Source organism: Phyllostomus hastatus, unplaced genomic scaffold (genome assembly GCF_019186645.2).
Source record: "Phyllostomus hastatus isolate PE091 unplaced genomic scaffold, TTU_PhHast_1.1 phas_contig_147, whole genome shotgun sequence".
NCBI lineage: Eukaryota > Metazoa > Chordata > Mammalia > Chiroptera > Phyllostomidae > Phyllostomus > Phyllostomus hastatus.
Genome location: NW_025333603.1, coordinates 4,553,499 through 4,569,793, shown reverse-complemented (window position 1 = coordinate 4,569,793; position 16,295 = coordinate 4,553,499). Strand labels below are relative to the sequence as shown.

Genomic DNA, 16,295 nt, shown 5'->3' with positions numbered 1-16,295 from the left:
CTGCTTTAAAAAGCCCTGGTCTGTCTAGGTGGCCCCAGGCCTGCCAGCAGTGCCGTTTGAGAAGCCTGAGAGGTGATTGCTGGTAGATATTGGGGAAGCTGGCTCTGTGGTAGGAAGGCTGCTTGAAGGAGGCAGGCTGGTGTGGGCCTTGAAGGTCCGATCAGATTGTGATACTTGATGGGGTTGGCGGGAAGTGGCCGGAGAGGAGAGAGAGCCCCTCGCTGCTTCTCCCCACCCCAGTCCTGAAGCTGCCTCTGAGTGTGGGTGGAACAGCAGGGGACAAGGCGGCAGGTGTGGACATGGTCATGCGCACCTCTGTGGATGTCCTCATGTGTGCTTGTGTGTGTATGTGTGCGTGTGTGTTGGTATAAGCCTACGTGAGTGTACAGGCCCATGGGCACAGTGTACCCAGGCCTGAGGGGTGCAGCCCAGCTCTGCTGCCCTATTAGTTCTGCGGCTGTATATTTATTTGCTTTGTGTGTGTGTGTGTGTGTGTGTGTGTGTGTGCGCACGTGCGTGTGAATGCATCTGGGCTGGGCCTTCCTGTCCTCTCATAGTCCCTGCTGAGCTGTGTAGGGACTGAAGTGTCTTCTAAGTCTTGACTCAAGGAGAGCTGGGCCAGACCCCCTCTCCTATGAGGAGTTGGTATGACACTCTCAGACCCTGAGCTCTGGGCCTCCCTACAGGAGCGTGGAGCTAGTGCATCAGGTGGATGAGGATGATGCCATCTACTATGTCATCAGCTCTGCTCTTGGCAATGACCCCAAGCCTCAGGACTTTGTGATCCTGGCCTCCCGGCGGAAGCCTTGTGATAATGGGTAGGTGCCTGCCTGCTGGGGTAGGAGGTGGTCAGGGAGCCCATCCCTCCCCGGGGAGGCAGACAGCAGCCTAGAGTTGGCTCCATGCTTCCTATTGGCTCTGGGACCCCAGGTGCCACCTGGCTTTTCTGAGCTGTTGTGTGTGAGATGGGGTCAGGGAACACACCTCCTTTTTGGTTGCTCATGCTCTAAAGCAGGGTAGGCTCTGATTCTGAGGTGGCAAGGCCTTTTCTCACATGGAACTTCCTTGGCCTCCACCCTCTGACTGTCCCACGCTGGCCGAAGGGTGGCTTGTCTGCCTCAACTGTGCTAGAGACAGGCACAGGAAGGTGAAGCATACAACCCCACCACTCCTTCCTAAGGGGCTGGCCTAGGAAATCTGCCCTGAAGTCACGCTGGCTCCTGGTGAATGCAGGGCTGCCAACACACAGGTGCCTGCTCTCTCCAGCCTGGCTGGAGGCAGGCCGTGCCTTTCAGAGTTTACATGTCTTTAGACTCTGGTGTCAGTGCCGAGGGAGGCTCCAGAGCTTGGGTCAGTGCTGGAGCAGGGGTTCCGGAGCCTGGGCCGGGCAGGACAAACCCTCATCTTCTCCTTCTCTGCCCCTCCCCACTCTCCTCCACTTCAGGGACCCCTATGTCATTGCACTGAGGTCAGTCACGCTGCCCACGCACCCTGAGACACCCAAGTACAGGCGTGGGGAGACCCTCTGCTCAGGCTTCTGCTTCTGGCGTGAGGGGGACCAGATGACCAAGGTGAGGCTCGGGGTCCCCTTTACCTTCACCCTGATCCACCCCAAATCCACATGCGCACAGAACTCAGCACTGTCGGGCTCACACAGTTCTGGCCCTGGGCCCCCACCTGTGCCCCACAGTGGGCTCTTCCAGCTTGGGGAAGCCTGAGATCATCGGGGGCTAGTAGTAAGCCTTCATTAAGATCTAATCTATGCAGAGAAGTCCGAGGCTACTGCAGGGTCTTGGGAAAAGCCCTGGATGCTGCGGGCAGAAGGCCTAGGTTCTGATCTAATATTCATCTCATTGACTCACGTACTCCTTCTTGTCCAGGAAGGCTTCATATGGTTCTCAGGGCCCATCAAACTCAGCAGGGCCGTTGGTGTTGAAAATTAGAGTGAGCGAGGGTGGGTGTATGCGGCCCCCCTCCTTGGCTCACAGCTGCTGTTAGGGCCCTGAGACTCGTTCAGGTAATGCACTTAACGGATGAGCTTCTTAGGACAATCCCTGGGCTTAGTTGTCACCTGTCTCCAAAGCCCCAGTAGACCTTCATTTAAACAGGATTCTGTGTTGGGCCCTGGAAACCCAATCCCTGTCTTCTGGGGTCTCCCAGCTGGCAGGGGAGACCCCCGAGACAGCGCAGTGTCAGAGAAGTTAGGGTCGGGCAACCTGCTGCGGGAGTTCCCACCTGCCAGTCATGTAGCCTCCCCTAAGGGCCCAGGCTGCTGCCCTCTCAGCAGGCTTGCTGGGCTGACTCCCCACGGCCTGAGTGGCTCCCACCCCTCCCCAGCCCAGCCTCCCTGAGTGCTGCTTCCTGTCCTGCAGGTGTCCTACTACAACCAGGCCACCTCGGGCTTTCTCACCTACGTGACCACCAATGTGGCCGGCCTCTCCTCTGAGTTCTACAACACCTTCAAGGCCTGTGAGAAGTTCCTTTTGGACAACCGGAATGATCTGGCCCCCAGCCTCCAGAGCCTCTAGGCACCCGCAGCAGCTACCTCACTCCCACTCCATCCTGCCAAGGACACACGTGCAGTGCATCGAGGAAGGCAGAAGCATTTATTTCTTCCTGCCTCCCCCGTGGGAAGCACCCCTGGGTGGTCAGTTTCTGCCAGCATCTGCCAGCAAGTCTTTGCGATGACTCTGGGGCAGTCTGTAGTACACCCTGGTGCTGTCCACGGCCCTGGCTGCCAGCAGCGCTGTCCGCACAGATGCATAGCTGTCTTCCGCAGGGCTGTGTTCCACTGTGACGGTGGCCCGGGGGGAGGCTGCCAGTAACCTGGCCACTACTCCAGCCACGCTCTGGCCCAGTGGCCCTGCCTGCAGCTGGAAGGACACAGGTTGCCAGAGACCCTGGCACAGCTCCAGCATATCTGTGACCAGCTGTTCCTTGTAGCCACTGCCTAGTACCTCCTCGGGCCAGCCCGGTGCCACTGTCACGTGGGGGAAAACCTCAGACACAGCTGTAAGCAACTCTTCACCGGCCACGTGGCCAGGCACTGCAAAACTGCCATAGGAGACTGTGGTCCCCACCCACACAGGCTGAGAAAGGTGACCAAGGTCGGAGAGGTGGGCCAGTACGGACAGGGACGGCCGAAGGGCCGTGGGCTCTGCTATGTGCAGATGGACTCCCCAGCGTCCAGGATGCGTGGCGAGCTGTAGCAGGCATGACTCCAGCGTCAGGGCAGGGCTACCTGGGGCACGTACGACAGGCACAGCGTCCCCAGCTGCAGGCTCCTGGAGACCAACGTTCAGCAGGATCATGCCTTCTTTGTCTGGAAGACGCGGTGGAGGCAACAGTGGCTGGGGTTCAGTTATCATGGGGAGTCAGAGCCCCTTGTAAAAGGGGCAGCAGAGAGGTAACGGGCAGCCAAGGAGGAGTAGCTGGTGCCTCCACTGTCTGGAACCTAGGGACTGGGTCTGCGCTCCAGGTAGAAGAGCTGCTTCAGAAATATGCCCAGGGCTCATCTCAATGACTTGAGAAGCTGCCAGCTCAGCTCCTGGCCATTGCTAGTGGTTCAGCTGTGGGGCTGTGCCCACCACGGCTGAACCACAATGTGGCTAAGGGCTCAGAGGTGCTGGTCTGAGGGCCAGGGACTCTATCCCCTTGGCAACACTGTCCTCCCCCAGCTGGCGTGTGGCCATGGTAACAGAGTCCCTGAAGCTTAGTTAGCAGCACAGGGGCTGTAGGCAGACCTCACCTGGGAGCTGAACTGTCACTGATGTTCCATTGCTCTGGATGTCGGGAACCTGCCACTCCACCCTCAGGCTGTCGCCCCCGGGAAGCTGGAGAAGAGGGATCAGGCTGCCCCCTGTGTAGTAGTTTCGCTTCCGTGTGGCGTTCACTGTGGGGTCCCAAATTGTCACAATAAAGCAGCTGCCATTCACAGAGTGCCTTCTGAGAGCCGTGGCTATACATGCTTTCTGACCCTCACAGCGACCTGCCTGGTAGCTGTGATTTTCCCTTTTGTAGATTACAAGAAGTGACTTGCCCAAGATCCTACAGCCAATAGCAGAATTGCTGGGATTGGAACCCGACGGAGCCAGGCTTGTCTGGTCCCAAAGCTGTTATTCTCCCCCCTCACCCAGATGGCTCCCAAGGAAGGAATGCTGAATCTGATGGATCCCCTCTGATGTGGCTTAACGGCAGGCTTTCCTAGGTTTGGGGTCAAGGGAATGAGCGGTGCGAACAAGAGAACAGGTAGCACCTGGATCACCGATCAGCAGGTGGAGCAGAGAGGTCCCTCTCTGAAATGTTAGAGTAACCCGCAGAGAAACTGTGCTGCCAGGAAAAGTAAATGGGGTTTGACATTCTCTGGGTTCCGGCCCGAGCTGTGCTATGCACAAGCTGAATGACTTAGTAAATCTTCTCCCTGTGCCACCCAGGATGTCCCCCTCCGATGTCCGGCCCCTCCAGCTCTGCTCTGCTCTGCTCCGGTCCACCAGTGCTACCCAGTTCAGAATCCAGCCCACTGCCCTTCCCCGCCCTCCTAGGTCACTCCCTACTGGCAAGCTGCTTGAACTCCGACAGGACAGGCTCGAAGAGATCATAGTAGATTTGGTGGGTGGCACAGTTGTCTCGGAAGTAGAGGAGATCGTCCACTGACACTGGGTCCGCGGGGCCCTGCCACAGTGTCAGGCTGTACCTGGGGCCCAGAGAGCAGGCTCGGCGTCCGTCTGGGCCCAGCTTGGTCCTCAGTCCCTGCGCTCAGAACTGGACCCTAGCTGGGCAAGGGCGGAGCAGCTGACGTCCCACCAGCCCTTTCTTCCAGACCACCACCCCCTTCCTGGGGCCAGCAGAAGCCCAGAAGGAGGGAGAGGATGCCTATTTCCTGTTTTAGGAGAGGGCCAAGGACAGAATGGGACAGGCAGAGGGGACGGCGGCGGGAGAAGCCAGGTGTGGAGGAGGGGGAAGCCTCAGCGTCCTGTGGGGAGCTGCTGAGGGTGGGGCCGGGTGGCTGGGAACAGACTGCTGGAGTGGAGACGGGGGACTATCCGGGGGCAGAGGTGGCAGGTACAATCAGGGCAGCCCCACTGCTGCTCCCCGTGGGAAGAAGCTGTGGGGAGACAAATTGTGTCTCAGTGTAAACTCAAATAGGCAGAGACTTAGTTATCCACCAATGAATGGGCTGCCGCAGGTGATGGTAAACAGCCTGTCACCAGAAGCGTACGAGCAGAAAGGGATGGAGTATGGGATGTGAGCACCAGTGGATGAGACTAGAATCTTTAAGTCCCTGCCAGCCATGAGCTTCTAGGATCAGTGCCTGGGGGTGGGTTGGGCAGGGGCAGGGGCTGGGCCAGGGGGCTAGGAGTTTTCACCTGTCAGACTGGCCCAGCAGCCAGCTGAAGTGGGGCCAGGCAGCCCGCACCATGACAGCCCGCACAGGGAAGGTGACCCTCTGTGGCAGCGCTCCTACCAGCCCCTGCATCTTCTCCACCATGGCTCGGGTGTATGTGCTGTTCGGGAACAGGGGCACGTAGAGGGTGGTCCAGCCTGGAGACAGGGTGGCCTCAGGGTACTTTTCCTGGACCACGGCCAGGAACCTACAGAGAATCAGAGACAACGGTTTCTTCGGGCCTGGCTGGCCCTTCCTTGTCTCGTGGGTTCCCATCACGGTGCTAGGATGTGGCAGAGCCTATTGAGTCTGAAAGGGCAGAAGCAGAGTCCTAAAGAGCAGAAGTGGCTTGTTTAAGGTCCCACAAACAGGGCATGAATTTTGGAGTCAGTGGGGTGTGGGTTCAGGTCATGACTGTGACATTGGGCAGCTCACTCAGCCTCTTTCATTCTCAAAGATGGCATTCCTGAGGGCGAGGAGGGGGGTGTGGCAGGGCCTCTTAAACATCCCCATATGGACAGAGGCAATGAAATCCAGAGCCCCAGGGGTGGAGATCTGGGCTCTGCCTGCTGGGAGAGTCTCTGAAGCTTCAGATTTGACTTTAAAATTTCAATCAGATTTTGCCCTGATGCAAATTTTAATAGGCAAAAAATGTTCCCAGATCCTTCTCCCCAAACTATTGAGTAAAATCAATACTCCCAGAAGACAAACCATATTTATCTTGTGCCACTGACTGCATTTTTTCAAACTGCTGCTTTCCAAATGCACCTCATGTGAGAGTCACACAAATTGGATGGCTGGATTGTTGGCTGGCGGGGTGGACAGCTGGGTGGCTGGAGGGCGGGATGGTAAAGAGTGTGGGGCTTAGCATCAAAGGCCTGGCTTTGAATCTTGCTCGGCCGATTACTAGACTTAGGTCATTCGAAGAGTTAGGTCCTGTACTAACAAAATGAAGATAATAGTACCTACCTCATTCTCATTGTAAAAGTTAAATGGTATTCTAAAATTAAAGTTCTTAAAATAGTGCCTGGGGCACATAATAAACATTTAATAAATGAAGCCTCAATTGTCAGCTTGCTCATTTGCAAAATGGGGAGAAAAGATTCCTCGCCTAGCAATGCTACATAAGAATCAAATCAGATATATTCTCTCCTTTTATGTGGCCCTTCTCTGTAGACTGCAGAGCAGCATGAGTGCAGCTGGTGTATGTGAGGGCTGTTGGTGGCAGTGCTGGGATTTCATGGGGGCTGGGCAAGGAGCCAGCATTTTAGACTTTTCTAGCAGGCCACGCCTTGCCCTGGTCATTGGGGATGTGGGGTAACCCCAATGAAATCAGGGCTGTGTTAGGGGGCAGTGAGGATGTCACCTGGGATGTTGGGGCAGTTTTTGGAGGAGGCAGTGTGTGGGCAAAGGCAGGAAATGGGGGAGAGGCACTTGAAATGAAGCAAAGGGAACAGCCTATGTGGAAGTTCAGAGGTCAGAATACTTGGTACATCTGGAGGCAAACTCAGGAAAGGTCCCCTGAGCCCTTCCTGTGCCAAATGTTGAAGGAAGAGGGCTGGGTGCAGTAGGGACAGAGAGGGAAGCACTCACTGTGTCGCATTGATTTCAATGGAGATGGGCACATTCGGGCCCCTCAGGATGTCAGCATTGATCCACACAGGCCTCCGGACTTTCCCATCCAGTGTCAGCTGCCGCAGGAGGTCCAGGGAGGGGCCCACGGCCTTGAGACTCTTAAAGTCTAGCTTGATACCTGTGGGGAGGAGGCCAAGGGCTTGGGAAGCTGGCCCCTCATGCTCAGGGAAGAAGGAACTGGAAGACGTGACCTACTGGGGCAGAAAGAGCAGGTGTGGGGTGTGTGTGTCTGTGGGAGTGGGGAGTAAGGGGGCGGGGGGGGGGAAGGATGGAAGAATGGGACCCTATTCTAGAGTGAGGACCACTGCAGGAATGAGCTACATCTTCCATTCCATCTCACCTGTGTCCAGGAGATACCACCCAGGATGTGTCCTTTTGTACCCCCCATCCCATCTAGAATTCCCTGAGCCTGGGCCTCCGGAACATGGGGCTGGGAAGCCAAGGCAATGAGCAACTCATGACGGGAGCTGGACTTGCCTCCCAGTGGAGTGGTCCCTGCACATGCTGCCTGAGGACCAGAGGACCAGGGAGCTGGGGAGGGGCCTGAGAGGTGCTTACCCTTCTGGGAAGAGGCCAGCACAGCCTCCAGCCACTGCTGCAGGGTGTTGTCGCTGTAGATGGCGGGGGGGTGCGCCATGATGGGGACCCCTGTCTCGTTGGCTGTGTTGAGCCCTTCTACGGTGATGTCCGCCTCCAGGACCATGACGCTGCCTGTGCGAGATGGGGAACCCTATCAGTTCTTGACTGTTCTTAAACAGTTGTTCTCATTGTAAAAACAATTGCATGTTTGTTAGAGAACACTTGAAAAATACAGAAAAGCAGGAAGAAGGGAACTGTTCATTCACATTTCCATCATAGCTCACATTTTGGTATATTTTCTTTTTTTTTTTAAGATTTCATTTATTTGGTACATTTTCTTTCATTTTTGTCAATGTATAGTTTGTACACACTTGAGACCACGCTGCATTTATCATTGTTAATCTTTTTCAAAAGTTTCAACATTATGGCATATCTTAAAAAACTTTTATATGCTTCATCAAAGAAAAAAAGGCTACAAAGGCCCCGATGGAGGGTTCACTCCTCGATTTAGCTCCTCCCTCCTATTCCTGAGACACTGATGCATATTTTATCACGACGATCTTCTGATAACTTCCGATCCCTTCTTGTGGAACTTGAGGCAGGGCAATACAGGCGCATTTCAAGCCCACATTATCAAATTGCTGTCCAGAAAAGTCGGTGTGCTTCAGGTCCCCACATGGGGTGCACAAGCTTGTCCATCTGCACCCTGTACCCTGACAGTGCCGAGCACTCACTTTTGTCTTTTGAGTTCATACAGTTACCTCAGTCAGGCGGACGTCATCTGATACGGGCTTCAGATGGGAAGGTTGTTGAATGATGATAAAGCTCATCTGCGACAAACCTTCGGCTAACATATCGGTGATGAAAGCCGAGAGCTTTTCCTCTAAGACGGTGAATGGGACAAGGATGCGCACTCTCGCCTATGTTTTCAACACAGAACTGGAAATCCTAGCCAGAGCCATCGGGCAGGGACAAGAAAAGGCATCCAAACTGGGGATGCAGAAGTAAAACCTGCTATTTGCAGATAACATCATTTGACATGTGGAAAACCCTAAAGATACCATCCGAAGACTGTTAGAAACAATAAACTAATACAGTAAAGTTGCAGGATACAAAATCAACAGACAAAAGCTGTTGTGTTCTTGTAGACCAACAGGAAATATCAGGAAGAGTAGTGAAGAAAACAACCCCACCGACAATTGCAACAAAAGGATAAAATACCTAGGAATAAACTTAACAGAGGAAGCGAAGGACCTGCACACTGAAAATAAGACATTGTTGAAGGAAATTGAAGCCCCGGCTGGTATGGTTCAGTGGATTGAGTGCCGGCCTGTGAACCGAAAGTCCCAGTGAGGGCACAGGCCTCGGTTGCGGGCCAGGCCCCCAGTTGGGAGAGTGTGAGAGGCAACCAATTGATGTCTCTCTCACACATCAATGTTTCGCTCCCTCTCTTTCTCCCTCCCTTTCCCTCTCTAAAAGTAAATAAATAAAATCTTAGAAAGAAATTGAAGACATAAAGAAATGGAAAGATACTTCATGTTCATGGATCAGAAGAATTAATATAGTTAAAATGGCCATCTTACCTAAAGTAGTATAAGGTTTAATAAAATCCCTACCAAAATCCCAATGCCATTCTTTACAGAAATAGAACAAAAATTCCTCAAATTTGTGTGAAACCACAAAAGACCCCAAATAGCCAAAGCAATCCTGAGAAAAATAAGCAAAGCTGAAAGTATCATATTTCCTGACTTTAAAGTATACTACAAAGATACAAAAAATAGTATGGTGTTGTCAGAAAAACAAACACACAGACCAATAGAACAGAATTGAGCTCAGAAATAAATCACACATATATGGGCAACTAACTTTTGACAAAGGAGCTAAGAATATATACACACTGGAGAAAGGAAATTCCCTTTAACACATGGTATCAGAAACACTGAGCAGCCCCCTGAAAACGAATGACACTGGACTGCTATCTGACACCATACATGAAAATAAACTAAAAACGAATTAAAGACCTGAATGTAGGACCTGAAACAATAAAATACATATAAGACCCCTAACCAGTATGGCTCAGTTGGTTGGGCATCATACCGTAAAACAGAATGTTGCTGGTTTGATTTCTACTCAGGGCACATGCCTGGTTGTAGGTTTGGTCCCTGGTTGGGGTGCAAACGAGAGACAACCAATCAATGTTTCTCTCTCTCTCCCCCTGTCTCCCCTTCTCTCTAAAAATAAGTAAATAAAATCTAAAATACATGGAAGAAAACACAGGCACTAAACTTAGGAACCTTGGTTTCAGAGGGTTTGTGTGTGTGTGTGTGTGTGTGTGTGTGTGAACTTGAATCCAAAGGCAAGGGGAGTAAAAGAAAAAATAAACAAATGGGACTACATTAAAAAAAAAAAAAAAGGCTGCTTCTGCACAGCAAAAGAAACCATCAAAAAAGCAAAAATGCAACCAACTAAATGGGAGAAGATATTTGCAAATACGACCTCCAGCAAGGGGCTAATATCCAAAATATATAAAGAACTCATATAATTTAATAAGAAAGCCCCAAACAATCTGACTAAAAAAATGAACAAATGACCTAAATAGACACTTTTCCAAGGATGAAATACAGATGACCAACAGATATAAAATACTCAACATCACTAATTATAAGGGAAATGCAAATCAAAAGTCACAATACCACCTCACACCTGTTAGGATGGCTATTAACAATAAGACAAGCCCTGACTGGTGTAGCTTGGTGGGGTGGGCACTGTCCCACAGACCCAGGGGTCACTGGTTTGATTTCCAGTCAGGGCATGTGCCTGGGTTGGCTGGTCTGTAAGGGGCAGCCAATCGATGTTTCTCTCACTTATCAATGTTCCTCTCCTTTGTCATCCTTCCCCTCTCTAAAAAGAAATAAAATATTTAAAAAAATAAAACAAATAAATGTTAGAGAAGATGTAGAGAAAGGACTTTATGAGGGCAGCTTTTATTTGTATGGCTTGAACACAAACCCTTTCTTATCCTAACTTTTGGTCACCTGGGATTACAGAGAGAGGTCCAGAGGGTTGGCCCCCAGTGAGGCCCAGAGAAGCCAGGCCCAACGGGGCAGCCGGACAGAAGATACAAGGGTACATAAGAAAATGGATGCTGAGGGGTCTCCTACCCCACCTAACTGGCCAGTTCCTGTCTGGGGGAGGTGGGGCACATCGGGAGGGAGCCAGGACTGGAGCCGGGTCTCTCAGTCATCGGACCCTCTGATGCTGCTGCCTCCTTGATTTGCCCTAACCTATTCCCATGAGACCGGTGAGCCTCCTGAACACAGGGGCCACATCTTCCTTCTAAGTATCTCTTCTGAGGTTGGCTCAGAGCAGGCGCCCAGAAGGTGCTCAGCACTTTGGACTAAAAACCGATGGAGAGTGCGTTCTGGACCTAACCTGCCTCCTTGTGGTTGCTACCTGGGTCCAGCTGCTTCCTGGGAAAATCACTCCCTTATCATTAAGCCTGTTACTTACCTTCCAGGTGCTTAGTCCGGGGGCCCGACTTGCCTGAGTGGGGTATGAAGAAGGAATAGGAGATGAGGGAAGGGTCAGGTTCCTGCAGTCACAGCAGGAGTCCTGGTCCTCTGGGGCACAGTTAGGAAGGAGGAAGTGCTGCTCTCCAGGGGGAACAGGAAGGTAGTGACCAAGTCCTCCCAACCCCTCTGTGCCCACACCCCCTGCCCCCACGCCAGCTCTGTACTTCACACCCAAGCAGGAGAACATTGTGCCTGCGTGTGCAGACCCTGAACCCATTCTGCTAGCTTCCAGTCCCAGTGCTAAACTAACATTAGCAAGCTATGTGACCTTGGGTAGGATACCTGACCTCTCTGTGTCTCCTTCTCATTTACTAGAATTAAATAATAAAATATCCCTGGTTAGGTATTCACGGAGTGTTAATTATTATTTACATGGAGTAGCTCACTTAACTAGGGTGACCACATGTCCCTGTTGGCCTGGGATAGTCTGGTATATTTCTGTTATCTCTGCATAATTGCTAATCATGATCTCTTCTATTATCAAATGTGCCCTGTGGGGGGAAAAGCCATTAAAAAGCCATAAATAAATAAAAAATACCCTCTTGCCCTGGCCAGTGTGCTCCAGTGGATTGAGCATTAGCCTGCAAACAAAAGGTTGCTGGTTGATTCCTGGCCAGGGCACATGCCTGGGTTGGGGGCCAGGACCCCAGTTGGGGGCGTGGGAGAAGCAGCAGATCAATGTTTCTCTCCTCTTTCCCCCTTCCTCCCCTCCCGTCTAACAATAAATAAATATTTAAGAAAAAAAAACCCTCTTCTGGTTAAAAAAAAAAGTGCCCTGGTTGGCATGATGAATGGTAGTCATCCCACCAAGCCACTTTCCGCAGAGGAAAACACTGAGCTGCAGACAGGTGAAGCCACTTGCCCCAAATGACTTCCCGGTAAAAGGCCAAGGTAAAATTCATACCCACTTATGTCTGCCTCCCAGGCCTTCACTCTGGCCCCTCCTCTCCGCATGACTGTCCAATCACGTCTAAGATGACTTCACCAGTTCAGTCCTATCCCTGGTGCCCCATCAGGGTCCCCACCCCAGTTGTGGCACCACCCCCTCCCAAGGGCCTACCCCAGGGACCTGGCAGAGCCATCAGGAAGAAACCAGGCCTGAGGTCCTCCCTGCACCCCTGAAGCTTTGCTCAGGTGGCCTCTTCATGCTGCTGAGCTGTTGGCACCACCTGGGTGGGGCCCTTGACTTTCTTCTTGGTCAAGGTCCCAGCCCGGTGGGGCTGGATCTCTCTGCTGCCCCAGGGCTGATGTGGGATGAGCAAGGGGTGATGAGTCCTCTTTGCCTCAGGCCTTATCTCCTCGATAAGAGTCCTCCCTCTCTGGCCCGCCTCCCTCATCAGAGGGAGGCGTCTCTCTTTCTTATCACCAAGGTAAGGCCGTCAGCCTTCTAATCAGAGGAGATCTCTGAAGCACAGCAAAGTGGCTCCCCCCAGCCTGAGGTAGCCTCTCCTCCAAATCATTCATTCACTCAGCAAATCTTCTAGGCACTTACTCCTAGTCCCTCTGTTGTAGGAGTAAAGCTAGAGGCTTGGTGCCAAGGGCTTGCCCTGCTTCAGACCTATTGTGTGACCTTGGACAAAACTGTCTCCAACTCTGGACCCCAGTTTCCTCATCCGAAATTGAGGGATTTTGGCTGAGCACTGGTTCTGAAAGTGTAGTCCTGGGGCCAGCAGAATCAGCAGCACCTAGGAACTTACCAGAAATGCAAATTCTCAGGCCTCACCCTAGAATCATTGAATCAGAAACTCTGGGGACGGAGCCAGCAATCTGCGTCTTCTGAAGTATGCTCAAATTTCAGGGCTATTCCTTTCTCATTGTTTTTTTTTTTTCCCCCGAAGCGAGAGAAACATCAGTAAGTTGCCTCTCGCGCGCCTCCAGCAGAGGACCTGGCCTGCCGTGTGCCCCGGACGGAAATCAGTGGCCAAGAGCATGGGGCCAACCACTCTGCATCCTATGTCGGCCCAGCCACTGTTGGCGTCACCTTGGGCAAGTCACCCAACTTTTCTTAGCCTTTTTAGTTTTGTCACATGGCACCCATGAAACCAGTTGCCTGTAGGCCCCGGAGAGCCCTGTGGAACATGCACATCTCCGCAGCGGGCGGTCACCCACAGGCTCGGAGTAGCTGCACGGCTCACTTGGGTTTTTGCAGCTTGTGTTTGGTCACGCTGGGCCTCAAATTCACACTTTCTGGTTTCCTCAGACTTTGAGGGCAAATACCTGCTTAGCAGGGATAGTTGTCACCTGAGAGGTCATGGGAGGGGTAGCTGGGAGGGAGGGCAGGACACGATGACTTTGGAATCAGACTTTGGTTCAAGTCCTGGGCTCAGAGCTTATCAGCTGCACAGCCTGGGCCATCCCTTGACCTCCCTGAGGCCCCCCTCCCTCACGTGGAGTATGACAACTGGGGACCTCCTAGGCAGTGTTGTCCCCACCTCTGCTGTCCCTCCAGCTCCTCCACTCCTGCCGGGCCAGTCGCAGTCCTCGCAGCTGGACTTACTGTTCAGGGCAGCCCTCATCTCCTCCTGGCTGTTAGCACCATGGTACCAGGTGACCAGCAGGCCGTCCCGTTGGCTGATCTGGCCCAGGCTCAGCAAATAGTCCAGCATGTCTGCATCAGGGCGACAAGCCTCATCCTGCTTACAGCCTAGAAGGAAGGCCAAGGGGGCTATCGGCATCCGTTCTTGCCCCAGGCCAGGACTCCTGTTCATTCACCCACCCTCCCTCTCAGGGCTCCCAGGGTGCGTCTGGCATGCCATCTAGTGGAGAGACAGTGGGACCCCGGGGGGTCATCAGTGCTGTGAGAAAGGGAAATAAGCGGGCTCCCAGGTGCAAAGAGGCTCTGCACCAGCCTGGGACAGTCAGGAAGTTCACAGAGAAGGGAACATTTATGGGGGGGGGGGCTTGCAGGATAGGCATAACTTGGACAGAGAAGGGGGGTAGGTTATTCCAGACAGAAAAATGATTATAAGCAGAGTCTTGACTGCAAGGAATAGGAGTTGCCTAAAGAAATAGCCATTGGCTTGGTCAGATGGAATGTAGAAACATGGACTAGGGCAAGATTTGAAAAGAGGGTTGTGATCAGGTTGTAAATGGCCTTGACCACCAGCAAAAGAATTGGGTGTGCGCTGAGGGTGGTGAGTGAGTTGTATGGTTAGAAAGATCTCACTGGCGGCAGAGAGACTGTGTATGTGTGTCAGAGGGAGGCAACTGCAGGGGTCCAGGAGGAGCCCAGGAGACTGAGGAGGCAGTGAGGTGGTCTGCAGAGGGCAGAAGGCTGAAGCCTCAAGGTGCAGGGACTAAGGAAGGAGACAGGCCTGATGCAGAGGACCAGGGGAGGCTGCTCCCAGGGCACTGTGTGACCAAGTGGGGCACAGGGACAAAAGCTGGGGCGGGGGGGGGGAGGCTGAATTTGGCCTCCAAGAAGAGATGCCTATATAGGGGGCACAGAAGGGATGGTCTTCAGGCGACTGAAGCCTGGAGAAGGAGGAAGGTAAGGAAGGCCCATGGGATCTTCTGCGGGGGAGAGGTCTTGGCGTGGTCGGCAATGACAGAGGCAAATGCAGCTGTGGATGGGGGTGAGTCTTAGTCGGGATGCAGGAAGAGAGAGGAGGCCATCAGAGCTGTCGATGGGGCCCAGGAGGGTTGGTGGTGAGGGCAGACTAGATCTGCCTCAGTGGAGGCAAGGAGTGAGCCATAATGGAAGCCAACCTAATGGCATGGCGGGGAGGCCCCTACCTGGCTGGGCAACCTCCTGCAGTGTGAAGCACAGGACCAATCCGATGACAAACACCAGGATCACGCTGGCAATACTGGTAATGGCCCACTTGTTTGAGCACTGCTTGCAGGCCATGCTGACCCTCTTTGGACAGTGCCTCCCAGCTCCTCACGGCCCGGAGTCGCTGAAAGGTCCGCAGTTGGGATTGGGTGGGAGGCAGGAGCCCTCAGCAGCACCCAGTTCTCTCCCAGGTCAGGGCAGCTCCAGTCTGTGGAATGTCCCATTGGGTAGCTCCTCCTCCCTCCCCACCCTCCTCCTCTTCCCTCACCCTCCCCAGATCTTAACGGGTCAAGCAGAAAATCCTGCCATCCCCAACATGACCTTTGAGCACATTAAGAAGCAGCAGAGGATGTTGGCCCGAGCCCCCACCCCCTTGCCTATCTGCCCCGCCTGGGAGTTGAGAAACCACAGATCTAGACCTCGATTTCCTGGACACCTGCAACAAGTGTCTTGCCTTCTCTGGTCCTGGTTCCCCCACTTAGTAAAAGGAGGCAGCTGGATTGTCCTTTCCTCTTTCTGCTCTGCCCCAGGGAGTCAAGGAGATCAGTCAAGGGTTGGTACAAGGACCGATTAGGTCTGTCTGAAGTACTGACTATTCCTTCCATCCCAGATTGTGGCTGATAGACTATCTACCTGAGATCGAAACCAATAGGCCTGGCGTGCTGGCCTGGGTTATTGCAGGGCACTCCCGGGGCAGCGAGTCCTTGGGGAGAGGTTGAGTTACCAGCTCACACACAGGGTGTCCTGGAGGCACTGGCGTGGGAAGTGAATTAAGAGACTGTATCGACTTCAGCCATCCTGGGGTTTCAGCGAGTCCAAGAATCACCTGTAATGGGCACAGGGACTTCAGCTTACAGGGTTCACTAGCAGCACCCCTGGTGACTGGTTCAAGTGTGTGTGCATGTGTAAGAGTGTCTAGAAGAATGAACGGTGGGCAGATGAAGGGAGACAGGACAGGGAGCAGGTGAAGGGAGCAGGACAGGGAGGAGTTGGGAGGGTGTGTCGTTTAGGTCCTGTGAGTCCTGGGGCTGTGGGTCATTCCTGAGGAGCTGCCCAGGAGGACGCTAGATGCAGAGGCCTGGGGCTCGGGACAAAAGACGAGGCCATGAGCATCATTTCCTGCCCAAGGCACCGCGAGGAGTGGACGCAGACGTCTGGGGAATTAGGGCTGGTGGAAGAAGAGGAATCAGTCAAGAAGAGAGGGATGGAGGCCCCAGGAGTGAATGTAAGGACTGTTACAGAACAGATCCGGGGTGGGGGGTAAACAATGTACTATCACTGAATGGACCCCCTCTTCTGCTTCGGAGGTCCCCCCTCCTGTACTAGGTTCATCTTGCCCACCACCAGGAAA

General features: G+C 53.2%; 2 protein-coding genes across 6 annotated transcripts in view; one reads left to right on the top strand and one right to left on the bottom strand.

The window, feature by feature from the left end:
* Nucleotides 1-2,535, top strand: part of ACOT11 (acyl-CoA thioesterase 11) — a 46,874-nt gene extending 44,339 nt beyond the window's left edge. For all 5 annotated transcript variants that reach the window (XM_045857093.1, XM_045857120.1, XM_045857104.1 and 2 more), the window contains 3 exons: nt 687-818; nt 1,445-1,571; nt 2,373-2,535. In XM_045857093.1, coding sequence (XP_045713049.1) covers nt 687-818; nt 1,445-1,571; nt 2,373-2,528 — 415 coding nt within the window. In that variant the 3' untranslated portion in view covers nt 2,529-2,535. The remainder of the gene's footprint in view (nt 1-686; nt 819-1,444; nt 1,572-2,372) is intronic.
* Nucleotides 2,536-2,583: 48 nt separating this feature from the next.
* On the bottom strand, nt 2,584-15,159 carry FAM151A (family with sequence similarity 151 member A). Its single transcript, XM_045857131.1, has 8 exons — nt 14,905-15,159; nt 13,667-13,813; nt 7,577-7,729; nt 6,977-7,136; nt 5,367-5,591; nt 4,554-4,693; nt 3,749-3,892; nt 2,584-3,322 (listed from the first exon to the last, which is right to left on the bottom strand). The coding sequence occupies exons 1-8, from the start codon at nt 15,017-15,019 to the stop codon at nt 2,649-2,651; spliced, it is 1,758 nt and encodes a 585-aa protein (XP_045713087.1). The 5' UTR covers nt 15,020-15,159; the 3' UTR covers nt 2,584-2,648.
* Nucleotides 15,160-16,295: the final 1,136 nt, after the last annotated feature.